Source organism: Poecilia reticulata, chromosome 13, assembly GCF_904066995.2.
Source record: "Poecilia reticulata chromosome 13, P_reticulata-male-v2, whole genome shotgun sequence".
In the NCBI taxonomy this organism is placed as follows: domain Eukaryota; kingdom Metazoa; phylum Chordata; class Actinopteri; order Cyprinodontiformes; family Poeciliidae; genus Poecilia; species Poecilia reticulata.
Genome location: NC_088842.1, coordinates 8,800,172 through 8,827,193, shown reverse-complemented (window position 1 = coordinate 8,827,193; position 27,022 = coordinate 8,800,172). Strand labels below are relative to the sequence as shown.

Genomic DNA, 27,022 nt, shown 5'->3' with positions numbered 1-27,022 from the left:
TATTTCTGTTTGCTAAATGCCAGAAAATTTAGTGAGAACATTTTTAGAAACTCTTTTTGTAACTTTCTTTGTTTTTCTTTTTACAATATAATTGAAATTTGGGGATTTTTTTTGTTGTTCTCAGAGCAATCAGGTGTTTTAGTGTGTGTGAGTGAGAGAGAGAGACATTTTAAAACATAAAAATATGTTACCCTGCTGTGGAATGTAACATACATTATTATTATTAACAGTCACACTGATGATTTTTGCCAGATGATTTCAAGTGCTATATTGATAATGGCACAATAATGGAAGTTTGACCTCTCACTGACAAACTTTCGCTTTCTAAAGAACCCTTCCCACTGGAAGTGGAAGACCAAAAATGTACAAAATAAAAAATAGCAACCGAAAACAGAGATGTAAACCAAAACATCAAGTAAAACTGATTATGAAGTCGAAATAAAATCATGTAATAGTGAATTAAGTTTTGTTTTGTTTTTTGGTTAATATGTTTTGCTTCAATCTCCAAAGTGTGGTGCTGGAGACGTTTGAAAATTCACCGTGAAAGTTTTTGAGTTTTTTCTTTGGGGTGATGTTCTCTGACCGTCTGTCTGTGTGTCGGCAGTAACGTCCCCAGCGTGGAGCCGGACTACAACCAGCCCTTCACCCCTCAGACCAACACGCCCTTCCTGCCCGGCAGCGCGCCGCCCAGCAACAGCGGCCCCGGCATTCTGCCGTCTCCGGCCACGCCACGCTTCTCCGTGCCCACCCCACGCACGCCGCGCACCCCCCGCACACCACGCGGGCCCTCCAGCGTCCAGGGCTCGCTCAAGTACGAGAACTCCGACCTCTACTCGCCGGCGTCCACGCCCTCCACCTGCCGGCCGCTCAGCTCCGTGGAGCCGGCCACTGTGCCCTCCATCCCGGAGGCCCACAGCCTCTACGTCACACTCATCCTCTCCGAGTCGGTCATGAACCTCTTCAAGGACTGCAACTTCGACAGCTGCTGCGTGTGCGTCTGCAACATGAACATCCGCGGCGCCGACGTGGGCGTCTACCTCAAGGACAACGGCGAGGACCAGTACCCGTGCACCTGCGGCTTCAGTGCCGTGGCCAACCGCCGCTTCGGCCAGTCGGCGGGGCTCTTCCTGGAGGACGAGCTGGACGTGGTGGGGCGCAGCTCGGACGCCGGCCGCGACACGGAGCGCCGCTTCGAGGAGCTGAGGGGCAGTCTGAAGGAGAAGCCACCAGATGAGCTGATCCTGCTGCTGCAGGACCAGTGCACCAACCCGCTGGCGCCCATGGCGGGCGTGGAGTGGCCCAAGCCCAGCGCCGCCGCAGTCGCCGCCCCCAGCTCCTTCCTCAGAGTGGAAGAGAGGGACTGCTACAACGACTGCTACATGGCGCTGGAGCACGGCCGGCAGTTCATGGACAACATGTCGGGAGGCAAAGTGGACGAAACGCTGGTGAAAAGCACCAGCCTTCATCAGTGGCCAAAATGCAAATGTGAGTTTTATTTTATCTTTTCTTTTTACGTTTCACTAGGGCCGGGCGTCATTTTGGCTTAAAAAGGAAATGTCCTTTTTTTTTTTTTTTTTTCTTTCATACCAGATCTTGCATCTGATTTAAATTTTTTTTTCTTCTTTCTAGAAAAGAAATGACAAATGACAAAATATTTTTGAAAAAGAGTCTTATTTCTATTACTTCTATGTATTGGAGAGAATTTTTGCTTAATTACAAGAATATAGTCATATTATTGTCAGAATAAAAAAAGTAATTTTGCCAAAAGAAAAAAGCCATTTTAAGGAGCAAAAGCTGTTTTTCTCATTTTATGAGAAAACCATAAATAGTCTCTTGAATACAGTCAGGATATTGATATTAAGACTTCATTCTTGTAATAAGGCCTCATTCTTGCATTACTTTGACTTTATTCTCGTATTACTGTATTCTTAGAACATTATGACTATATTTTTGTTTTAAATATATGCATATCTCAGCCTAACCCTTATATTTTTACTTAAATTAAAAGTTTATGGATGGAAAGAAATCAAAATCCTCCCCTTCTCAAAAATTAAACCCTTAAAAACCACAAAATTAATGTATTGATAAAATTAGTCAACCCGCCCTAGATTCTCCCTCTATTTTTTTTTTTTTCTTCTTCTCCTGTTTAACATTAAACCTCTAATTTTTTTCCCTCCCCCATCTCCCTCCTGTAGCTGCAGACATGAGTAAGCTGTACTCTCAGGACGTCCTGCGGGTGCTGCTGTCCCTGCAGCCCGCGCTTCAGGACACCATCCAGAAGAAGGGCGTGCGCTCGTGGGGCGTTCAGGGACCGCTCACCTGGCAGCAGTTCCACAAAATGGCGGGGAGAGGCTCGTACGGTATGTGCAATGTGTTCACAGAGATGCCAAGTTCTTCTAGAAATTACTGCAATAAACGATAATATTGTGGTTTTGGTTTCAAGTAATATATATTTAGTTTTTCCTGCTTCCGTACAGGTACAGACGAGTCTCCTGAGCCTCTGCCCATCCCAACCTTTCTGGTCGGTTACGAGTACGATTTTGTGGTGCTGTCTCCTTTCGGGTTGCCCTACTGGGAGAAGCTGCTGCTGGACCCTTTCGGCTCCCAGAGGGACGTAGGATACGTCGTCATCTGCCCGGAAAACCAGACGCTGCTCCGTGGAGCCAAGACCTTCTTCAAAGATCTGAGCGTCATGTACGAGGTGCGCATCGTATCGATCGCCTTCAGTCAAAATGGTTTCACTTTTCTTTAAATTTGATTCCAATTTTCTCTGGATGTTTATTCTTTAATTTCCTCCTTTTAATTAGCTTTTTTTCCCTGTTTTGTCTGTTTTTAGGACATTTCAGACTGTAGTAACATTTAGCATTTAAGTCAGAGTATTTTTATCGTTCACGCCAATATGTCTCATTTTAAAACATCAAAACCGTTCCAGTTTTCTCTGTTACATCTGTACATTTTTAAGTAGGTGTCATTGTTTTGTGTTGGCGTGTCCCAAAACGAAAAACGTTGCCAAATTTAAATTGTTTACACCTCCTGAAAACTTGAAGTTCATCTTGGGAAAAAATGTGTAGAATTTTTTATTTTTTTTACTCTTTAGACTTAAAAAAACGAATAATATTTCCTTTAATGCAACCGCTATCGTTCTGCGTCCAGGCGTGCCAGCTGGGGCAACACAAACCCATCTGTAAGAGCCACCCAGAGGGGGTCCTGACCGTCGGCTCCCCAGAAGGAAGGAGCATGACGGAGCAGCCCCTCAGCGACTGGTTCCTCAAGATGGCTGCCAGGGAATCAAACAATGAAGCCTTTCATAAGCTCAAACTCTTTGCGCAAGTGTGTCGCTATGATTTAGGTAATTAATTTAGTAATACTACCACATTTGTCATCACTTTAGTTTATAAAAGTAATAACTGGAGGTTTTGGTTTTTTGTTCCCAGCTCCAAACTTGTCTGAGCTGCCGTTGGACAGCTCCCTCTTGTCGCAGCGTAATCCCACCAAGCCCGCCCCCCAGACCTCCACCTCTTCCAGCGCCTCCTCAGGACTCCAGAGCACCAACACTACCAGCACCAACTCTTCCCAGCCTGCACAGGTCAACAGCACTCCTCCCCCTTCGTCGTCGTCATCGTCGTCTTCATCATCGGGCTCTCAAACTAACGGAGCGATGGCCTCGGGCAAGCCGGGCTCCTACATGCCATTCGGGTCGGGTGGTCTGCAGGGCAGCACTACTCAAAACGGACCGCAGCAGACAAACTCTCAAAGCGCTGGCGGTCTGGGTGACGGCGCATCCAGCCAGCCTCAGGTCTCCGCGGAAACGCAGGAGAGGTAGGTTCTGCGCTCGAATTTTACGCCTAATTGAGCTCTAGGTTTCTCTACAGTCCGATTTTTATCTGGTTCCTATTGGGTCTGCAACAAACAATCGTTTTAGTTGGCGATCAGTCGATTAATCAAATGAAACGATGGTACATTCTGTTTTTTCTTCCTTTACGGGGCGATAACTGGATAGCGAACGGTGCTTAATACAAGATGTTTTTTAAAAATAATTTTTCTTTTACAGAATTTTAACCAGATGAAGCTAAAACGACCCCATTTGTGGAGTTTTTGGTAGAACATGTTTACAAAAGTTTTTTTTTTTATCTTAAATGTGAAATGTTTGTAGGTATTGTACAGTTTTGACTTGATTACTGCTCTGAAGGTATTGCTCAATCACCTTTTTTTGTGGTTGAGTCTCTTCCAATTAATGATTAATCGATTAATAAATTAGTTGACAATTCTATAATTGATTAATCACAATTAATCAAATTTAATGCTTTCAGCCCGAGTTCTGAATCTCAAAATTTGTAAAGAAAACTTAACATGGGAAATGGAAGAAATTTTACATATTCAAAGAAAAAACCCACAACAAAAAGCAATAATTTATTGTAATTTATCCTGCGATTAATTGCTTATTGTGACAAGTTTACTTACCAACTTAGTGTTTTTCAAATATTTAAATTATTATAATTTTTTTTTTTTGTTGACATTTTGCTCATGTGTCATTTTTGTTTTCCTGTCCATGCAGCACAATGGAGAGGGACAAAGTGGGCAAGCCGACGGACGGAGAGTCCCACGCCATCTCGTACCCGCCCGCCATCGTGGTCTACATTGTCGACCCCTTCAGCTACGAGAACGCAGACAAAGAGGTTCACTCCAGCACTTACACTCTGGGCCTGCTGCGCTGCTTCATGGAGATGCTCCCCTTCCTGCCCGCTCACATCAGAAACGCCGTCTCCGTGCAGGTACGGCGCTTTTCCTGTGTGGCCGTCGTCGTCGGAGCAGGCGGGGGGTTGGGGGGAGTAATTAACGTTGGCTAATTGAGGTGGTGCTTCCACTTGTTAAACGGTGACACAAAGTTGCATCAACCTGCCAGAGGGGATTCTAACACACAAGAGATATGACTATATGAGCTAATGGCTTCAGTGTTGGTGCAACAGCATCAACAAGTAAAGGAAATAGATTTGCATTTAGCGCTGATATTTCTCATGTCAATAATATATATATTTTTTATTATTATTATTCAAAGGTTTATAATATAGGGGCTGCACAGTGGCGCAGTTGGTAGAACTGTTGCCTTGCAGCAAGAAAGTTCTGGGTTCGATTCCCGGCCCTGGTCCTTCTGCATGGAGTTTGCATGTTCTCCCTGTGCATGTGTGGGTTTTCTCCGGGTACTCCAGGTTTCCTCCCACAATCCAAAAACATGACTGTCAGGTTAATTGGTCTGTCTAAATTGCCCCTAGGTGTGAGTGTGTGTGTGCGTGGTTGTTTGTCCTGTGTGTCTCTGTGTTGCCCTGCGACAGACTGGCGACCTGTCCAGGGTGACCCCCGCCTCTCGCCCGATGGGCACCAGCAACCCTCCCGACCCCACTGAGGGACAAGGGTGTCAAGAAAATGGATGGATGGGTTTATAATATAATCTGAAATTATAAATGGTGTTAGGGTTGATTATTAGAGCTTGTTTTGATTCACTAGTTGACTTGTAAATTCATGGGAAACTTTAGCACAGATAGTTTAAAAATTTGGCAAAAAGGGACTGAAAATGTTCATGTTCACGTTTTCATTTGAGTACCAAAGACGTGGAATTATGATGTTGGAAAAAATGTTTGGGAACCAAGACTGAAATATTCTAGTCAAAATTAATGTTTTATGTCTAATAGTTGAAGGTTGGTCAAATTTAGGGCTTGAAAAATTATAAATGACTAAAATATTCAGTCACAAGATTTTTGGCAGTAAATCTGCCAAAGGTTGTTTGGCAACATATTGAATCAGAAAGTGTTATTTTTTAGATTTGTAATCTTTTTTTTTTTTTTTTTTTTCACAGCCCTCTTTTAGAGCTTTTATGTGATGGTACAGGAAGCCTTAAAGATGTAAACTTTAACAACATCATCTTCCTCTGCATATTTTGAGTCAGAGCTTCAGTAAATCAGTACTTGGTTACAGTTTACTGCTGAGTGAATCTCAATTTTCACAATAAGATAAAAAGTTGAATGGGTTAACTTTTTCGTCAATGATTAACTCGTGTAACTTATGCAACATAAATCTCTTGATTGCGTTTAAGGTTTGGAATGTCTCTCATCCTGGACCAGTTCTCAGTTCCTAAGATTTGTGTTTTTTCCAATTCCTTTCAGATTGTTCCCTGCCAGTACCTGCTGCAGCCGGTGCACAGCGGCGACCGCCACATCTACAGCCAGCACCTCAAGTCGTTGGCCTTTTCCGTGTACACCCAGTGTCGCCGGCCGCTGCCGAACTCCACCAACTTCAAGGCATTGACGGGCTTCGGGCCCGGCCTCGCTCTCGACATGGCACTCAAGAACCCGGAGGTAAAACCAGAGGATCTAATGACTCCACGCGAAACTTCTATTGTTGATTTAGAAACTAACAAAGCTTTTTTTTTTTTTTTTTTTTCCCTGAAACTCTTCATACACAGCGGCCGGAGTGTCTCCGTCTGTACACGCCGTCCTTCATTTTGGCCCCGGTGAAAGACAAGCAGACTGAGCTCGGGGAGACGTTCGGCGAGGCGTCGCAGAAGTACAACGTGCTTTTTGTCGGCTACTGCCTGTCCCACGACCAGCGCTGGCTACTGGCGTCCTGCACCGACCAGCACGGCGAGCTGCTGGAGTCCTGCATCATCAGTATTGACGTTCCCAACAGGTGTGTGTGCGTGTGTGTGCTCTCTGCAAACACTAAATGTACATCTCAGCGCAGTGGGGATGCTAGATTAGTCGATGCTAACGGCTTGTTGTCTTACCACAGGGCTCGCAGGAAAAAGAGCTCTGCCAGGCGAGTCGGCCTGCAGAAGCTGTGGGAGTGGTGTGTCGGCCTGGTCCAGGTGACATCACTACCGTGGAGGGTGGTGATTGGACGACTCGGCAGGATGGGCCACGGCGAGCTAAGAGGTACGCTGTTCTCCAAAAAGACAAACACACCTAAGATCTGATGCGTTTTGATATAGATGCACCGATCTGAAAGTTTGGGCCGATATCAATATTATCTGTTTATCCAACTTATATCATTTGCATGATTTATTAGTTTTTTCTCTTTCTATCAAAACTGTATGACAAATGTCTTAAAGTTTGTGCTTTGGTCTCAACTGGTCCCTTTTTTCTTTTGAAGGACAATTTTGTTAACAGACGCATCACAATTCATTTTACTAATTTCTGCTGTTTTTGTTTATTTATTTTCGATATTTAGAATATCTTTCAATTAAAGTGTTAAATGTTCATTAGAATTTAAAGTTTACTGATCTTTTTAAGAATGAGTTCTATCATTATTGTGTCATCATGAGTATATTACTTTAAAGTGGTGTCAAAAGACGACATTATCATTTATTGTGATAACTTCTGGGACAATTTATCATGTCGTGTGTCCCTGCTTTTTAACCCTCTTTATTGCTTTTTAAAATATATTTAATAGTGGGTTTCTTTTTTTGTTTTTGCTTTTCTTTATTCAACTAGTCTCTCCGGTTCTTCAGCGTTCCCTTCCTCTAGAGTAAAACCAGGCATCTCTGAGTTCTGTCCTGGGCCCATGAAGATTCTGTATTTGCATAAATAGTTTTAGACGAGATATTTGCAACTTTTTGTTTTTATGCAGATGGCGGTGTCGTGTCCTGGTACCATTAAACATTTAGGTGGAGCACAAATACAGCTTTAGCAGCTACTTGTTCTAAATCCCGACTGAACAAAATGTTCTGTGACACCTCAAAGACTGAAAGATCAGGATGTTCAGGAAAAAAAACAAGAAGTAAACAAATAGTCGATATCTCCGTTGAAATATGTTGTTGTTTTAATCAGCTTCTAGGGAGCAGATAACTTAATTTGTAACTTGAGGAAACTCTGTGTAAAGCTCCCTGTTGCCTACTTAATGGCTCATTTGGTGCCTCAGGTCCTCATTTACTGCTGTGAGTTTATATATAAAGTCGTGTCTGGTATTATTCCTTCCTATTTGACTCGTCTTTAAAATTTAAGGTGCCGTCTTCAGTCCATGAATACTTTGTAATTTCATATCTCCAGTGTAGGAACTGAATGGGGGGGAAAAAAGACAGAATTACATTTTTCTTCTTCTAACGCCTGGAATAAATCAGTAACTGAGCTTCAGATTCAAGATCTTGTTACTCAAAATTCGTTGATGTGTTTTAAATTAATGAGATCAACCTCATCTGTGCTGAATCAGTTATTTATGCTGCTGCTCCGTTTACAAGTATCTTATAAAAGAGATCTTTGCTCTCAATAAGATGAACCCGATGTAGTAAAAGTTATAAATAAAACTTATACTAAACCGCCCTTAAATTACAAGCCCAATTTAAGGGCTTGTAATTATCAACATGTCCAGATTTACCAACTTAAATTCTCTTTTATTTATACCTTTTCCACCAGGCGTTTCATTAGAGTGTATTTAACAAAGTCATGGCTAAAAATTAATATTTAAAAATCGACTACCAGTACGTATAATGGGGCGTCATTAGCTAATGTCAGTACAAAACAACAAACTCGCATGCTGGAACCAAGCAACATGACAGTTGGGTTTCTTACACAAATTATTTAGAAAGTAAGTTAAAGTTTGGTCTCATATTTACTTTTTCTCTGTCTGTTTCAGACTGGAGTATTCTGCTGAGTCGGACAAACCTGCAGTCTCTCAGCAAGCGTCTGAAGGAGACGTGTCGGATGTGCGGCATCTCTGCTGCCGACACGCCCAGCATCCTGAGCGCCTGTCTGGTCGCCATGGAGCCACAGGGGTCCTTTGTGATCATGCCAGGTGAGACGATGAGTCTTAAACTCACCTCGGTGGATTAAAAAAATAAAAAAAAAGTGCTTCCGTTTCTTTGTTTTTAAACGGATATAAATCCGTCGGCGTTTCAGACTCGGTGTCGACCGGCTCGGTGTTCGGTCGCAGCACCACCCTCAACATGCAGACGTCGCAGCTGAGCACGCCGCAGGACACGTCCTGCACGCACATCCTGGTGTTCCCCACGTCGGCCATGGTGCAGGTCAACACCAACACCTCGGAGCCCATCGACATCAGCTTCAACCACATCAACCCCGGTAGGCCTCCACCCTCAAAGAGTCATCGGCGTCCCATCCGATCGTCTCCGTTGCCATAAGTCAAACCGTTTCTCTCTTCCTTTTTTTTTTTGCAGACGGATCCGAGGGGATGGGACTCTTTGACTTGTTTGGCAGCGACATGGATGCAGAGCTCATCAACATTCTGCCCAATTCCCCGACGACCTCGCCCGTCCACTCTCCGGGACACCATTACCACCACGGAGAGGCGGGCAAGGTCGGTCCGAATGAAGAGTCTGAAATGAATGTCGTTTTTCGTTTGAGGCCTTTTACCAAAAGACCGGGTCGACAAGTCTGAACTCTGAGTGTTTTCCCCCAAAACACAAGAGCTCAACATCGACATACATACTCTCATAATGTCTGGGAAGTGGTTGAGATGGGAAATTCAGTATTTCTACTATTATGCGTAGGGCTAAGCTTGTTCCAGAAGCTACATAACAATCTTTATCTGTTCCTAAATCAGTTTTTACCCGAGTTCTACAGAGATGGAGTACTCAGGAAAAAAAAAAAGTACTCAAGAGCAGCACTATGTCAACATATTGTTACTGAGTAGCTACAGAAAGTGTTTTTCTTTTTTCCCCAAATTGAAGTGATCGATGTCATCATTTCACACTGGGGGAAAAAAAGTGATTCAGTCCATTTTAAAAGCCTAAAATGACTCATTTCCATAATTACTTTAATGTGGTATCGTTTTGTGTTTTTTGCAGTAGAAAACTATCCGTATCTAGTAGCTGCCTCTGTGATGAACCTGATGGTTCAGTACAACTCTGAGCACAGTGTGAGTCGATGTGTTGGTGTTTGTGCCGTCAGGGCCAGGGTGCGGATCGGATGGAGTCCCATGAGGAGGCGCTCAGCATCCTGCAGCAGCCCATGGCTCTGGGTTACTTCATCTCCACGGCGAAGGCGGGGCCGCTGCCCGACTGGTTCTGGTCCGCCTGTCCCGAAGCCCAGAATCAGTGTCCACTCTTCCTCAAGGTACCGATGCTTACTTTAGTCTTTTCAGTGCAAATTAGGACTGCAGCTCGCGGTTATATTAGCAATTGATTGTTCTGTCGATTATTTTTACGATTAATCGCATTTTTTAAAAAATTGGCACAATTTGCACATTTTTATTTAACCGTTTTTTTTCTTTTATCACAATATTCAAAATGCATTAATATGCAAATAAGAAAATTAATTGCTAATTTGAATAAAAATATTCTGTAGGTTTTGTTTTTTTTATCATAAATGCAAAATGTATATATTTGTAAAATTTTGACTTAATTACTGCTCTGTGCTGTTTCAGCAAATGGCCTTTTTTAATCTGTATGCTTAAGGATTATTCTGTTACTAATTTAGTTGACAATTATTTTAATGGATTCATTAAATGCAAATTTTTTTTTTTAAACATAAGTTCAGGTGATGCGACCTTTGATCCTTTTATATGCAAGAAGACATGAATGACTGTTTGTACTTGCATCGTTTTCCCAGGCGTCTCTGCACCTGCACGTGTCTTCTGTCCAATCAGACGAGCTCCTGCACAGTAAACACTCCCACCCTCTGGACTCTAACCACACCTCCGACGTGCTCAGGTAGGAAACCAAACCTAAACCGTCTCTAAAGAGGAGTGATGAGATCAGTCACTCCTCAATATTTACATTATTTTTTTTTTTTTTAGATTTGTCCTGGAGCAGTACAACGCCCTCTCCTGGCTGACGTGCAACCCCGCCACCCAGGACCGGCGCTCGTGTCTGCCCGTTCACTTCGTGGTGCTCACACAGATCTACAACTTCATCATGAACATGCTCTGAAAGTCTTAATGAGATCAAACTGCTGATCCAAGGAATCACAAAGACAAACTCTGGATTTTTATTTTTATTTTTCCTTTTTTTTTTTTTCTTTGCGCTCGTCACTCCCGTCTGGAGCGAACGTGGCAAAGGCGCTCTCTACTTCTTCTCCTCCCCTCCACCCTTCCTCCCGGTGTTCGTCTTTCTTCACACACCGACCTGGAAAAGTCCCGCCCCAATCAATCAAATGCCAAGAATCCATTTTTAGCATTTTGGATGATCGAGGGACGTTTCGTAAAGGAGGAAAAGAAAACAAAAAAAAAACCAACTTCTTTTTAATGACAGTAGATTGCAATCTAAGAAATTTTATCTTAATAAAATGCCTGCATATATTATTTATTGTAAGTTTTTAAATGTGGAATTTTTAATGCTTAATATCTTTTATATATTACAAATCCTAGAGGGTGTGTACATCTCGCTGTAAAGGAATTGGTTTAAGAAGTGTAATTTTTTTTCTCAATTGGAGGATGGAGAGAGAGAGAGAGAGAGAGACACCTGTTACAGTGAATTTGCTGTAGATTGCTTTTAGAATCTTATTTTTTCAAAAGGGGGATACATACCTTTTTATTGCCATGCTGTAAAAACGAAGTTAAAAACTGGCCTGGGCATTTTTTTTTTCTTTCCCCCTCGTGTCCCACACAGTGAGTGGATGAGACTTACCTCTCTGTCTGTCTGTCTCTCTCGCACAGTAACTCGATGAGCTCTGAAGAGGAATTAAAGGTACATTGTCAGATTATATATTTTATATAACAGATTTAGGTAATTGTGTGTGTATATGTGTACATATACCTGTGTGCCGCTACTGATGGTGCAGCTTCTGTTTTAGGAATAAAGTGCGTCTACCTTACACATTTTCACTTTGTCAACGTATTTTATCGGTGTCTTATAAGATGCAACGCGGCAAAAGTGGAACTGAAATGCGAGGTGGGAGTAAAATTTTTCCGTCTTATTTTTTTTTAATAATCAAAAGACGTGGAAATGAGGCTCAAGTTCAACCCAGAATTGTTTTTTTTTTTTTTTCGGGGATAAAATATTGATCCCACAGTGAAACACAGCGGTGGCAACATTATCATCAGGGATGCTTATTTACAGCAGAGAGATGGGGAAGATGGAAAAGGGTTGCAAAATATTTAGACCTAACTTGTCAGGGCCACAACTGATTGATTTAAGGGACACACTTCAGACTAATATTTTTTAAAATAAATAAAAAATTACACCCAAAATTAGTTTTGCCAATGGCAGATTTTGATTTTCACTCGGTCAAAAAGATTCGTTAGCCACTTCTCACAAAATACAAATTTCACTTTGGAATAAAATAATTTGTTTTTATCAGAAAAGTAGGAAGATGAAATTATTTGCATCCTTCACTTAAATGAACAATTATTATAACTGCTAATATTATATGCTTTCAGTGACATTGACGATCCAACTTGAACAGTGTGTTGGGTTGGAAGTTTTCTTTACCATAACCCTAATACTTAACTCCATGAGGTTAAAGAGACATGCTGGCTGGATCACTGGAAATGGTTTATTACGATTATTTCCAGTCAGAAGAGCCACATCGGAGGACTAAATGATTAATTTTAAACCAAATACAAACGTGTGTAGGCTTCCCAGTTCTACTTTGAAAATATAATTGCTAACCGAAAAAAACAATTCAGGAAAATCACTGAATACCCCAAATTTGCATTTCTATGTTGACTGCATGTGTTGTATTAAAAAAACACAAATAAAAGGGAAACTATGAACTTGTAATACTTTTAAGACCAAGCTATCTAAATATTTTCAGTAAAACGATAAAAAAAAAAAAAATTAAAAAAAATACACTTTTCATGTATTGATGGCAGAATCAGTCGTATCATAGGCCAAGAAGAAAACACACGAGAGGCTGACTTTGAGGCCTGTTCACTTATTTCTTTCTTTTCCCCGAGAAGCCGTTGAGGCCGGTCTAATGAGCCCTGGCACCCGGTGGAGACGCGGCTTATCGCGGGTGAAATTCAGTTCTCCGGGCGAACAGCGTGGCAGCCCTAACCCTGCCCACACTAACAGGATTGAGACGGTTGTGAGAATGGAATTAGCTAATCAAGGAGAACATGTCATCCCAAAGCCTCATCCAATCACCATCTTATGTTCCTCTTAATGGGATCCGGTTGAAGGGTGGCCCACGTCGTCTGAATCTGGGGGTTTTGGGGGGCCGCATACGGGACAACCAGCCCTAAGGCCGGGTCCCCACGGTTCGTGGAAACGGGACGTTTAAACGAGAAAACCCAAATTCTGCGTTCGTTACCAGGAGCGGGAGAGGAGGAACTTTGATTAATGGCAGCCTTCCTGTTCAGCTTAACGGTGACCTCACATGATACCGTTTGGCTCAGACGCATCATGTTCTTTAAAAAACACAAACATAAAAAAAACATCGTACTCTCGAATATTGTGATGAAAATAGGGCCTTATTAGCCAACAAAATCAATTTTGTTTTACAAAAAAAAAAACATACCGTCACCTTCCTAAAGTTGGATTTTTTTTTTTGCCAAAACTGATATTTTATGGCAAAAAAGTGGCTTTTTTTCTTTTCTTTTTTTGACAAAAAAATGTAGGATGTGATGCCATTTTTGTTGGCTTTCAATAACTTCTGTTAAATACCTGGTCCTTTAATCTGTTCAAGTTCTCATATTATCTAAAAAAATGACAAAAAAAAAAAGAGTTATAGTGCTAATGCTTGTCCTTCGCAAGACATTGGCATTAAAACATTTTTCCCAAACTTGCTACAGGACGTATAGTATTGCTATTAATGTTGGTTTTGCATTGCTATTACCTTTCAGCAAGAAGAAAAAACATCTTTATGAAGAGAATCGAGATCCTTTCAAGGAAAATTCTCAACAGTAAATCATCAGTAATAATCAAAGAAAAAAAAAATCAATGTTTCCAAAAATCATATCACCAAGTAAGATTAAAATTATGTTTGTTATGCCATTTAAAATCTTCAAACGCGTCTTAAAAAATGGGCCTAGAGCTAAATGTATGTATATTTCATTCTCATCTCAAATTGCTGCGTCTTCTCTTCCTCCTGGCTGCCACAGTAAGCCGTCTTCCCCCTAAACTCAATCAGAAAGGTTTAGAGGGCTGATTAGATTAACATAAGCAGCTGGGAGTAGTTAATGGTCTTTGCTGGTGTTGATAAGTAACACTGACTAATTGGCCCGGTCCAGCCGCAGAGAGCCGACACCGGCTCACAGGAACAGACTGTGGCGTCTGAGACAAACAGCGCTGGAGCAGCACCGTGTGTGAGATGCTGAGGCTTGGATGCGATGAAGAGCCACTGGATGTTCTTCGCCAAGACACGGACTTTTTACTGAAGGACGGACGGGATTTGATGATACTTTAGCTTCCTGATCAGGTAGGACTGAGATTTATGGCATAAATATGTTTGTTTTCTAGATTTTCTGCCCGACTTTTTCACTAATTTTACCAGACCAGGTAAGGTAGCTCAAAGTTTTGCACAGCAAAAATGCAAAATTGTATGCTTGTTTACTTACTTACTTAAGTTCTTAGTCTTGAAATAAGACAAAAATAACTTGAAGATTAACTTTTTGGCAAGACAAATAAGCTTGTTTTAAGTCCATTTCTTGAACACATAGTGGCTCCACTGACCGATATTTTCACTTATTACAATATATACATTATTTTTTCTGTTTAACTATATAGATTTAAAGATTTTTTAAAAACTGTTATTGGTCCCAACAATTATCAAAATCATGAAACCTTGAATTCTTTCCTGCACTGATCATTGTGACGGCAGGGATGAAATGTAGAAAACATTCAATGTGGAATCTTGATTTAATCTTGTCATGATTTAAAAAGAAAAACGGGTGAGGATTTTAGATGAGTTTGTTTATATGAGAAGTGCTTTGTCTCTGCTCCTTTATAGAAAAGTTTCCTTTAAAGAAAAGATTAATCTTTCATCTAGAATCAGACAAAATGATTTGTGAGGATTGAAAAACTGAAAACCAAAGCTGTTTACTGTCATGCAGTAAATGCGTCATGGAGGACAATCTTAAATGTATTTCCAACCTGTTTTTAAGTGAACCTTCAGAGCTTCACTTAAAAACTAAAAATATCAGCAGTGATCTATCCTGTATTTATTAAAGATGCTTTTGTCCATCAACCGTTGCAAGATCAGTAATTGTTTTCTTTTCTGAATGGAAAACTAAATCATAACAGTAGAAATCTTGCAAGTCGGTACATTGATTACGGAAACCGTTTTTGAACATTTCTGTTATTTTTTCAGTTTCTTTCAGGTCATGCGCAGTGGTTCTTTTATTTATATATCTACATGCTTCCTCTAGCTCAGATTACAACAGACAAGATTAATTATGCAGTCGATACGCAGCTCTATGTTACGATGTCACCAGGTGACGTCTTTGAGTGGATGCTTGGAACAAAGTGATGCACTGATGTCATTAGTTTCTTCAGATAAATATAAACAAAACTCAAGTTGTTATCTTTGGGCATGAAGAGGAATGATCTAGAGTCAACGCACAGCTGTAGCTGGAAACTAGAGATCGGGCGGGAAATCTGGGAGAGGTGATGGACTCTGACCTGAACCTTCAGAGCCACATAAAGACAGTTGCAAAATCAGTCTTCTGTCACCCGAGGGACATATCCAGGATTAGGGGACTAATGTCCCACTAAGAGAAAGTAGAATCTAGAGAAACTCATTCACACCTTCATCTTTAGTCGCATTGATTACTGCAACAGCAGCCTCACAGGTCAGCATAAAAAAACCCAAACCTGCAGCTGATCCAGAACACTGCTGCTCACGTTCTCACTAAAACCAGGAAGCCAGAGCACATCACTCCAGTTGTACAGTCCCTACACTGGCTCTCCGTGGCTCAGAGAACAGACTTTAAAATATTTTTATTAGTTTGTAACTGACTAAAAGGCTTAGCACCACAATACATTAAAGATCTGCTGCTGTTGGATCAACCTTCCAGCTCTTCTGGTTCTGATCTCTGCTTCCCCAGAACAAGGACCAAACATGGAGAAGCAGCACTCAGCTTCTACTTGCCACAAATCTGGAACAAACTTCCAAAAAACAGCAAAACAGTCGAAACACTGAGATCCTTTAAATCCAGGTTAAAAATCAAACCTATGTAAAGTTGTCTTTAATATTAACTTGAAATGATTTATTTTAAGAAAAGTTTTCTTTAGTTTCCTTTATGTCACTGCACTGTACTCCTATATATATATATATATATATATATATACATATATATATACATTTTCATCATGTAGATCACTTTGAATCGCCTTAAACTTGTCACTGAAATGTGCAACACAAACTTCCCTTTCCATTAAACGAAACATTTTCACGCCCGTGACGACAAATATTTGTTAATTCGAGTCACCCCGACAAACAGCATCGGTATTCCAAACTAATCGCTAATCAGGTGTCCTTGGAGTGGATACAGTCTAAACTTAATAAATGGATTGACTCTGATTAGCAGAACAGGATTACCATTTGTAATGCAATCTTCTGTAACGAGATACTGTGTTGTTTGTCAGGCGAAAAGTGGCTCCCAAAGACGCCCACATAAAAGTGACTGGATATAAAGCTAGTTTGTAGAATAATATATGGATAATCGTTTTGTCTGCATCTCAAATTTATTAGCATCAACATGAATCGGCACGCCTTCGCGCCCCTCCCAGCCAGACCCCCGGCCTATGCACCGATGGGATACCAGGGCAGAAATGTAAGGAGATTTTTTTTTTTTCTATTTTTAAAAAAATTGGAAGTCATATTTGATGGTCCTGTTTGTGTTTCGACCCAACTGCCACTGAAACTGGTCATCTTTCCAGTTCGGCCTGCAGCCTCCCGGACAAACACAGAGGCCGTACTTTGACAGTGCCTTTCACCGAGCAGCACAGAAGTCCTCCACATCTCCAGTGAGTCGAAGAAACTAGGATCAAAACTAATCTGTCAATACGCTACATATATTTTTGACACGTATTCAAAATGGATGTCACATGCACGCGTTGTACCTTTCAATACATTTTCAAGAACCACAGAACTTTTTTCACTTTTTTTTTACGTCAATAGCAGCAAAGTCAACAATTTCTAAACTTTGCTGCATTTTATTGGGATTTTTATGTTTAACACAAAATGGAGTATTTTGTGTTAAACAAAATACTCCAAGGCGATTATGCAGGGTTTTTTTTAATAACATAAAATTTTAAAATTCTTTCCATGCTTGTGTGTGTTCAGTCTACTTTACATTAATACACCTGGGGGGGAGTACCAAATAAGATGTTTGCTAGAGAATATTAGGGTGGACCAAGAAACAGACGGGTCAGAGAAGAAGTAATAGACATTTAAGGCAGGGTCGAGTTATAAGACTACAGTTCAAATGTTTGAACATCTCACAGAGAGGACTTTTCAATCTATCATGCAAAAAAAAAACAAAAAAATGAAATAAATATGCTACAGTTGCTAACCTAGGAAAGATGGCCGTCCACCTCGTGTGACGTCCCAGGTAAGCAAAACATTAATCGAAGAAGAAGAACTCTAGCGAAATGAGTCGGGGTTTAAAACTTATGTACAACATTCAAAATTCTTTGTGTGGCACATTGAACTGTAGTAAACAACCTAAAACGTGTTTACAGTCTCTCTCCCGAATGTGACCGAACTCTGAAAGAAACATCAAACTCGGAGTAAAACCTTGTTCCGACTCAAATCAGCTGAACACGTCTCATCCTTTCAGATTTTTATTGGCAGAACATTTTAAAAACGTATTGATATGAACACTTTTGCGAGGCACTCTTAGTAGACCAAAGTCCATATTAAGAGCTAAACATTAGGGTTAAATTGGTTGAAAGAAAAATATGTATGTCGAGATATCTTTGATTTAAAGTTAGCATAGCAATTGGCTAATTTATTTTTTTCCCGCCAGATAAAAAGAAGCAGCAGTTGTCTACATGTCGATATTGCATGGAGGATTTATTACCACAAACTAAAGGTATCCAACTTTATGTATCTTTCAATATAAAATAAATTCATAAGTGAAGTTTAAATTTCAACAAAGTGCTGATTAACTGGTAACAAAATCACAGCTGAATTACAAATTAGTTTAAAAAAACTGCAATTTTTTTTATGCTTGGATGGCAAAAAAAAGCAACTTTTTTTTTTTTTTTATGACCTTGACAGAAAATGCATCAAAAATCCCAGTCTTCCTCAGGAGACGGTGATGAAATTTCCAATCACAAACCTGCTAGACTCAGAACAGCCTGAAGAACCCCAGCCCTCCTGCACACGCCCATATTTAGGTGAGCTTAATCCCGAAATGCTCACTGCGACTGAAATTGTAGTTTTTAAAACGTACTCTTCTCCGTCTGCTTTTAGACTCTGCGTTTAGAAGCACAGCAGGAAGAGAAAAAGCAATAAATGCCGGCCATAACCCGAGTGATCAACCAGAACCTCACCCATCATCTGCACCTGCTTTCCACCACCCGAATGAGAAAGCGGATCTGGGGAGACCCAAGAGCTGCCAAACTAACCCGACGAGCGGCTCCCTCGACAGGAAGCGGCACCTGGAGGGCCGCAGCTCCGGCGGCGTGAAGAGGCTGACGCGGGAAACGGAAGACGAGTGGCCTGACCCTTCTTTATTCACCGCACCTTGTACAGACCCTTCCACACGCAGGATGCAGGCGCAGCCATCGAGCATCAGCAGGCTGTACGCGTCCTGTCGCTGCAGATGCGTCTCTTTCCCAGGTGCAGAGCTGCGTCCCTATCAAACTGCATCATGGGAGCAAAGGTGGAGCCACAGAGTGGATGTCCATCTGAGGCAGAAAGCCTTCAAAGAGTATTTCTGTGAGCAGTTTCCGCCTACGTTGGCACCTCATGTTTATTCTTCTCTGGACTGTTTACCTTCCAGACCAGAACACGCTCCCGCCGTTTCTGTCCCTGCTGTAGAGCATAACTCTCATTCTGGATTTTTTCCTCTGGACTTTTAAAAACCTGAGAGCCGATCGTTTCTACAACAGAGAATGCTTATAATCCTTAATCTGCTTTGTAAACGTTTTGATGACAAATGTCATTCCTCTAAAAACCAGGTTTCTACAACGGTATATTAAGGCAATAGAGCCAAAAAACTCACCTTTTTTTTAAATAGTCAGAAATTTTCTAGAAAAAGTTGGGAATTTGCTACAAAACAAACTTGAAAATTTCTGAGTTTCAAAAATGGAACATTTTCAACCATTGAAATTTCAACGTTTTTTTCTAGAAATTTTCTAGAATTTATTTTATTTTATTTTTTTAAAGATCTACAATGGCCTTAATACGCCATCGTGGTTTCTTCAGTTTTTATTTGCTTTAAAATATCATGCTTAAGTTGAAAATACACCCATGTACAGCTGGCTAAGAACACAATTAACCAGGAATTCACATGCTTTACATTTCTTGGGTTCTTTTTTTTTTTTAAGCCCAACCACTTGGCTCACAAATCCCTCCTAACATAAGGCAAAAACTAATTGAGAAACTAGCAAATATCAAAATGAAACCCTCAGACTTATTAAGAACCACTTTAAAAGACTAATGTAATTTTGCTACTTAACTGTAGCAAAATTTAAAGAAATTAGAAATGGCTTAAAATATTTGCACAGTTCAATAAATAAGTTCTCATCACAAATAAATTACCTCCTTAAGAAAAATCGAATGTATTGAATTCATGTTTTTTAGTTGGAATCCAATTCTCACCTTACAAAAAGTAAAATATTTCAGTGCACCAGAGCAAAAATATATTTTAAAAAATGCTTATGCTTCTATAAATATACCATATTTGACCATAATATGAAAAATAAAATTTTAGATAAGCAAATATGTAAAGAATATATTCACATAGGTGCTTAACTATAGCAGTGCATTTTCCGGCTTTTTTCATAGAAGCGCAACCTGACATCTGGACAATAAAATTAGTTTTAAAATGGAATGGGTCGCATCAGGGAAAAGGCGCACAGGGCAGAAAGTTTCTACTAAAAATAAAACTGTCAGCTTTCTGCTGTCAGCTCCGAGGCTCAAAACAAAACAAAAAAACAAAAAAAAGCGGCGCTACATAACAGTCTCGGCTGTTCCGAGCAATTAAACCACGTCCATCCCCAGACCCCTCGCGACTTCCGTCAGAGCCTGGACGGCACCGGAAGTACCGCCGCCATCGCAGCCGTCTTGCGATATTCCTCCGGGCTCGTCGTCGATGTGAGGAATGGTCGTCATCATGCAGTAGACCGGGGAGTCTGCTCCTCTGGGGCTGTGCTGGGACGACGCTTCCTCCCCTCCAGAGAGGTCTGAGGAACACGAGGAAGAGGAGCTGGAAGAGGGCGAGGAGGAACCGGCGGGAGAGCTGCGGCCGCTCTCTGGGGCGACGGCGGTTTTCTTCTTCACGCTGCTGGCTCTCTGACTTTGCCGAAGGTTCCGCGGCTTTTCGGCCATGTTCTTCATGATCTCCTTCGTCACCTCGACAGTCTCAAAGCGCACCATGTTTACTTTTAGGAAGCCGTCGACATCCTTCCTGTATCTGTGTGCAAACCATGTTATTGATTAGCCTAATTGTACTGTCTGCGGCAGCTTTTAAGCTTTTTTTTTTTTTTGCTTTGTTTTTTTACACAAATTTTTTTCACATTACAGTTTATTGCATCAGGATTTTATCTGACAGAGCAAAACAAAAATAATGCATAAAATTTTAGATTAAAAGCACCAGAAAAAAAAATCACATGTACAAACATTCCCTATAATAGAAAACAGTCGAAGCAGAATCATGCAGTGGGCACGATTAAAGGCACATTCAGCTAAATGTTTACCTGAAGCGTGAATGCCCAGAGGGCCACTTGAGCTCGTGCTTCTTTCGGAGGTGAAGCGTGAGCGTGTAACACCAGGAGAAGACCTTGTCACAGATGTGACACTTATACTTGGACATCCCGCCAGCCTGTTGGTCAAAAGTCAGTCATTTTAATAAAATATCTTTAAAAAGGTGTCATTGTGTCAGCGGGTCCACAGCTTATGAACGGTTGACGACCTCGTGAACTCTCTTGAAGTGGTGGTTCACGGTTTGCAGCGTGTAGCAGGAATAATCGCAGCCCTCAACTGTGCAGTGATACACGGTACCCTCATTGTGAACATCTGTGTGCTTCTGGAGATCACGTTGGTTTTTAAACCTGTCATTTAAAAAAAATTAATACAGCTTTAAAATGAGCCCAAATTGGTTCGAAAACCAACCTTTTACAGCAAGAAATGTCTGTGAAACATAAAACAGAGGCATGTTGGGACAAAATGCCTTCGGGTTGCCTCTTTTCTGACTTACTCTCTGTAAAAAACAAAAAACTTACTATCATTATATTGGCAAATAAATAATTGTCCTCTTCAAACAAACTACATCACTGAACTGCTAAAGCAACTCAAGAAGAAATTCCTGCACTGTTTTTCTGTCCAAATCCAACATTTAATGGGTGGTCTTCAGAACAAAAATATAAATTTTCTTTAATACACTTATCCAGAACTGTAAAATACTATAAATGAAATTAACACACATTCCAAACTGTTGGGAAATATATAAAATTAAAAATCAGACAAATACTTCAACAATATAAATACAAAAAAAAAAAAAAAAAGAAAAGATAAGTATATAAAGATAACATAAAAAAGTGAAATAAGAGACAAAAAGTTGAAATGAGGTCCTAAAACATAAATTTACGGAAATTGTGTTTCATAAATTCCAGTTACTTTCTTTACCAGTTTTCCATAAATAACTTTTTCATAATAATAAAAAGAAACTAACCGTACATGCTTTTGCACAGATTATTTGTTTTGCAGAGTGGTGCTACCATCACCAAGCAGCATTTCTTGCACATTATGCGTTTTTGATCTGCGTCTTAAAATCTACAATGTTTCCACACAATAAACTAATTTTACCATCTCTGCCTTTGCTGCCACTCCTTCCCTCCTCTTTCCGACTCCTTTTTTCAAACACCACCTCATAGTACAAAATAAAAGCCTGGAAATTTCAACGATTTCTTGACTACAATGTTGTTTTTATGATTGTTTTGAGTAAAAAGCAAAACTGACTAATACATTTGATTTCTTGAAATGCCCTGCTGCATCTTCACTACAACAAGGAATAAAAGAAATCTTCCCACAATACAAAGACGAGGATCAGTTTTGGACGTCTACCTTTTGTCACAGAAGTCGCAGGGAAACGGTCGCTCGTCACAGTGGCGGAAGCGGATGTGGATCTTCAGAGCTGCCAACGTGGTGCAGGTCATATCGCAGAAGGGACACTTGACCTGGTTCACTGCGAACCAAACAGACCCACAGTTTTTACAAACAATGCCCAGCAGGACTATTTAAGTCATGCTAACATGTTTAGCACTTCTATTCTGTCACATGGGGCAAAATTACCAAAAATGTTGCAATTTATTTCATTTTTCTGCCTACTTAACAATACACTGTAAAAACTAGCAATTTTATTTACTATGTTTTTTTTTTTTTTGTAGAAATAGGATCACAGAATCAAAACTTTGTCATGGAGAATTTTGGGCCCGATTGAAGAAAACTGAGAAAAATTTATTTCGATTCTTCTCAGTAATAAAAACAAGATCTAGATCAGCCTTCACTTGAAAACACTTGCTGTTTTTAGTCTTGTTTTAATACAGAAGATTTGGGTGCATTAAGGTTTACTTTAGAGCATAAGTTAATGAGAAGATGAAGTTCTTGTTACCATGACGATAGATGAAAACCAGAAAGCTTGGAGAACGTGATCACGTCATATTTCATCTATCAGTTTTCTCAGTAGATTTTGATTTAAAAGCCATAGCTTTGTTAATAAAGGTGCAGCAATAAATTTGAAAACATGATTACCATAAATGCAGTTACTGTGTGCAGCTTAATGATACAAATAATTCTTCATTAGGTGACTGGTGTCACATAAAAAGCATATTACATACAGGAATGTTTTTCATGAGCAACATTTGTGTTTGTGGGACTATGATTGCTGTGTCACAGCCAGACAGTTACCTAAAAAAGAAGTAATAAATAGTTCTTATTGCCCTTTTTATTGTTATCACAATATACTAATACTGTGGTAAAGATTTTCTTTAATTCTCTACGGATTTATCTTTAAATCTATGTCTCCCATCTCTATTTCGGTCTAAATTTAAACACCTATTTAGGAAAAACATTTCAAGTGTGATTTATCTCATAAACACAGACAGCAGAAAATAACCTTTATTTGGTAACAAACTGACGGCTGTTTTTTACCGTGCTGGCGAATGTGATCCCTCAGGAGCCTCTCGCTGGGAAAAGCTTTGCCACAATGTTCACACACAAGGGATTCTGATTGAATTAGAGTTTTAAAAAATTACATTAGCAAATACATAGCATCCCTAAAAACATTTCAATATCCCCCAAACAAAAAACAAATGGTGTGTCCCCACCTATGGGCTCGGCCTGCCTCTGGAGGTGGTCGAACAGCTTGGTGTTGCTGGAGAACATGCTGCCGCAGGTGGGACAGGCCACCAGTCGCTCCTGAGTGTGGCTCCGCATGTGCTCCCTCAGACGGTACCTGATCTTGAAGAAGGCGTCGCACCCTGGGACGGAACGAAGAAGGGGCGGTTAGCGCGTTGTGACGCGGCAACGTGGCGACCGACGAGGACTTCCTCGCCCCCCGTCCTACCTGCCCAGCTGCAGAAGAGCGCCTGCTGCTGGGAAAGAGACTGCTGCTCGGCACTTTCTACGTGGTTGTCCACGTGGCGGTAGAACCACTCGGGATTGTTAAAAGTGCTCTGCAAATTGATTTTTAAAAAGTACTCTTAATAATAATCAATAATCGTTAAACAAGCAGAGACTTCCACTGAGAAAAGACACCCACGTCGCAATGCTCCCACTGGCACACGTATCCCTCGGAGCCTTCTGGCACCAGGTTGTGGCTGTGCGTGCCCTGGTTGCAGCTGGGGAGGTCGGGGCGGGACTTCAGCAGCTGCGAGCCAATGAACTTGAGTTTTCCGTGGTAGTTGTGGAAGTAGGCATGAACCTCCAGCTCTGTGGGGCTGCCCATGGAAAGGAACTCGCATCCGCTCCACAGACACGCAAACTCGTCTGGAATGAAACAGAGAGCAGCAATTAAAAAGTACAACATCTGTGCTATGTTTCCCCCTTAAATATCACACTAATTAAAAGATACTAAAGGTATTGTGCATTTTTAATGCCTGTTGTAAATTATCTAAAAAAAAAAATCCTTATTTTTGAATTTTACACATTATGCAAAAAGGCCACGTGTGTAAAATAGAATGGATAAACTCCACGGGATAAACTGACTCATAAACAACCCAGATTCCCAAGGAACAGCTCTCCAAATAGCTCGCATATTTTTGCAAGATATGTTGCTTGTTTGTTACAGAAAATAATGTACAGTTTTAACAAACTACTTCAACAGCATTCTCCCTTTGGAAATTCATTATATATATATGAATATGATGTTTCTAACATGGAGTTTCCTCCAGACCCACCCAGCTCCTCCAAGGCGTCCTTGTCTCCCAGATAATCCCTCAGATGCAGGGACATGTGGTCGCTCAGCTCCTCCATGCTGTGGCCCCTGAAGCTGCAGGAGTCCCACTCACAGATCACCTCGAAGCTCTCCAGCCTCTTCGTTGTCATCATGATAAGTGATCAGTGCTCCTCCGACGCAGCTAAAAAACAACAAGCCCCACTTATATTTTTTATTTTAACAACAAAAATCTCCAAAACCTTCGCTACGAAATTAATCCAACAGGAAATCAGTTGCTGTTTGAACCAATTTGTTACGTTTACCCGAAATTTGGCTAACAGTTTCATAACCGTTGCTGAAGTTGGGATAAGTTAGCATATTTGTGTTTTTTTTTTTCTTAAAAAGACGCTAGACATTTTTAATAGTTTCAGTCGCGTTATGAATACAGCGATAAAAACGTAAGGTTTTCTTATATTTTTATATAAATCGTCAGCAGCTCTTACTTCTCGGTTACTCCTTCTCCTTCCCTCCTTGCAGCTTGTCTGCTTTGTTTATTTCCTGTTTCGGCACGAAAACGGAAGTGGCTCTTCTTCGTCGCTCCCTCGGATTGAGTCGGGAGCATACCGCCAGCTACTTTCCTCCATTATTAAATCACCCTAAATGTCACGCAGTGACATGGCACTTTAATTGGAGAACTCAGGCCCTGTTTTTGTAGTTTTGACACTTTTATGATGTTAAAGTAAAATGCTTTTTTGCCAGTTCCTTCCACATGAAACTAAATACTATTTATGCCATGGCAAGAACCTGTATGTATTATTTATGTCAGTTTTCACCTACCTTATTTAAAGGTTGTATAATATTTAAACATTAAAAAATTTACCATTTAGCATTTCAAACCTAAGAACATAAAAGCAATACTAGAATAATGTTTTAAGAGTTCCACCACACCTTCTTTATTTGTAGTTTTTAACCGAGTTCAGTTAAGCATAAAATGTCATATTTCTGCCACATTTAGGTTTAAAAGAATCTTGGACAAACAGTTTTTTCTGACAAGAAGTCGTTCTAACAATCTGGATTGGCCCAACCTCTCTGACTTGAAACTAGTAGAGGATTGTTGAAGGTGGCTGAAAATTAGCCCAATGGCATGAGGCCTAGATCACGAAGATGATAAATCAAAATACTAGTGGGAACTTGGAAAAAGCTGGTCAGAAATTATAAAAAGAGTTTGAAAGCTGTAAAATTAATAAAGACTGGAAATATGGAGAAGAGTATACAGTATGTATAGCATACCACCGTTAAAAAAATCTAAATAGAAATACTTAAAAAAAAACATTTATACAGATTTTGATTTTTTTTAGTTATCTATTGTGAGATTCCCATCTGATTTAGTATAATAAATAATATTCTTGTGTTGCATCAAACTTTTCCAGAGGTATGAATAACTTTATTGACCTGGCATAGGCACTTTAGTCATTTTAATGTGTTAGTATGGATGTGACAAATTTCTAGAAACAATGAAGGTAAGGAAGGTCATTTTATTTATACAACACATTTTCAGCAACAAGGCAATTCAAAGTGCTTTACATGAATTAAAAGAAAATACAAATAAAATAACAAACCAAAGGAAATAAAAAGAAGAAAAAAAGCTAAATGACTAAATCCTTTTCTGGTGTAAAGTGAGTAGTTACAGTTTCTAAAAAGGAGGAGAGCTTCTTAGAAATATAAAATTAAAGATAATTAAAAAAGAAAAGAAACTCCTCCTTCAAATGGAAGCTGAAGATGTGTACTTGAATCATCAATCTAATATAAAAAGAAAAGCTGGGCCCCAAAACTAGCTATAATCTTCTAACTGAACCATATCTTCCAAAATCCAGCCCTGTTATAAAGATTTGTCTTTAAACACCACACATGTAACATGTTTTCCAAGTAAACAATATACTCAAGAAAACTTTCAGCATTTTTAGTTACATTTTGCTTCAGTATTAGGAGTTTTGGAGATTATAAAAAATACACATAATCCACAGAAACCGAAGGAGTTGGTGAGTGAGCAATTCCACACATCTCCACTAGAGGTCAGGATTTGCTGGCATTAATACCACAAAAGAGAGCCTCAAGAAGCAAAGCAATGTAACAGCTCAAAGTCTTCCAACCACATACAGATAGCGAACAAAGGGGTTTACTTAAAAGCTGTTTATGCTACAGCGCAATTATCCTTCCTGACCAGTAGCTGCATTTGTGTGTTAGTTCATATACCATCTCTCATCTCTGACTGACCGGACCTCCGGATGCTGTTTTCACATTCACGGGTCACACGGATTGGTTTCCGACAGAAATGCATGCAAGACCTTTCTATGACAGTTTCCTTCACTGTCGAACTGCAACTGAACACGAAATAAGATGAAACCCTAACCAAGCAGACGAGAGCCATCACTCAGCTCATATTCAATATTTCATGGTGCTCCGCAAAAACAAGGCCCCGTAAGTGCTGAATTATTAATAGTTTTTTTTTTTGTCTGGATGGCTTGATCACAGAAATGTGACCACCAGCACGAAAAGGGAGGAAGAATATGATCTGCTTAAGGTTCTG

At 40.3% G+C, this 27,022-nt stretch overlaps 2 protein-coding genes and 1 long non-coding RNA gene across 3 annotated transcripts in view; 2 read left to right on the top strand and 1 right to left on the bottom strand.

Annotated features, from left to right (window-relative positions):
* LOC103474228 (mediator of RNA polymerase II transcription subunit 13-like) overlaps nt 1–11,761 on the top strand; it is a 29,107-nt gene extending 17,346 nt beyond the window's left edge. Inside the window, exons 16-30 of the mRNA XM_008425052.3 lie at nt 605–1,485; nt 2,196–2,360; nt 2,478–2,701; nt 3,154–3,349; nt 3,435–3,819; nt 4,556–4,772; nt 6,159–6,350; nt 6,458–6,681; nt 6,784–6,926; nt 8,623–8,781; nt 8,886–9,068; nt 9,164–9,303; nt 9,897–10,061; nt 10,557–10,657; nt 10,744–11,761. Coding sequence (XP_008423274.1) covers nt 605–1,485; nt 2,196–2,360; nt 2,478–2,701; nt 3,154–3,349; nt 3,435–3,819; nt 4,556–4,772; nt 6,159–6,350; nt 6,458–6,681; nt 6,784–6,926; nt 8,623–8,781; nt 8,886–9,068; nt 9,164–9,303; nt 9,897–10,061; nt 10,557–10,657; nt 10,744–10,876 — 3,508 coding nt within the window. The 3' untranslated portion in view covers nt 10,877–11,761. The remainder of the gene's footprint in view (nt 1–604; nt 1,486–2,195; nt 2,361–2,477; nt 2,702–3,153; nt 3,350–3,434; nt 3,820–4,555; nt 4,773–6,158; nt 6,351–6,457; nt 6,682–6,783; nt 6,927–8,622; nt 8,782–8,885; nt 9,069–9,163; nt 9,304–9,896; nt 10,062–10,556; nt 10,658–10,743) is intronic.
* A 2,534-nt stretch (nt 11,762–14,295) lies between these two features.
* Nucleotides 14,296–18,445, top strand: LOC103474227 (uncharacterized). Its single transcript, XR_535130.2, has 6 exons — nt 14,296–14,386; nt 16,581–16,662; nt 16,769–16,855; nt 17,860–17,925; nt 18,114–18,232; nt 18,309–18,445. It is a non-coding gene; the product is annotated as an uncharacterized LOC103474227 (long non-coding RNA).
* A 718-nt stretch (nt 18,446–19,163) lies between these two features.
* On the bottom strand, nt 19,164–25,088 carry LOC103474226 (histone H4 transcription factor). Its single transcript, XM_008425050.2, has 10 exons — nt 24,939–25,088; nt 24,458–24,637; nt 23,821–24,047; nt 23,626–23,734; nt 23,387–23,539; nt 23,211–23,285; nt 22,125–22,245; nt 20,974–21,112; nt 20,759–20,883; nt 19,164–20,475 (listed from the first exon to the last, which is right to left on the bottom strand). Exons 2-10 carry the CDS (start codon nt 24,606–24,608, stop codon nt 20,043–20,045), a joined length of 1,533 nt encoding a protein of 510 aa, XP_008423272.1. The 5' UTR covers nt 24,609–24,637; nt 24,939–25,088; the 3' UTR covers nt 19,164–20,042.
* Between the last annotated feature and the right edge of the window lie 1,934 nt (nt 25,089–27,022).

Bases quoted from the DNA above. Each gene is read 5' to 3' on its own strand.
- LOC103474226 (XM_008425050.2), bottom strand. From the start codon at position 24,608: ATGATGACAACGAAGAGGCTGGAGAGCTTCGAGGTGATCTGTGAGTGG. The intron at 23,286-23,386 runs GTGGGGACACAC...TAATTCAATCAG, and splicing joins GAGGCAGGCCGAGCCCATAG to AATCCCTTGTGTGTGAACAT. The intron at 22,246-23,210 runs GTAAAAAACAGC...TTTGGTTCGCAG, and splicing joins GGATCACATTCGCCAGCACG to TGAACCAGGTCAAGTGTCCC.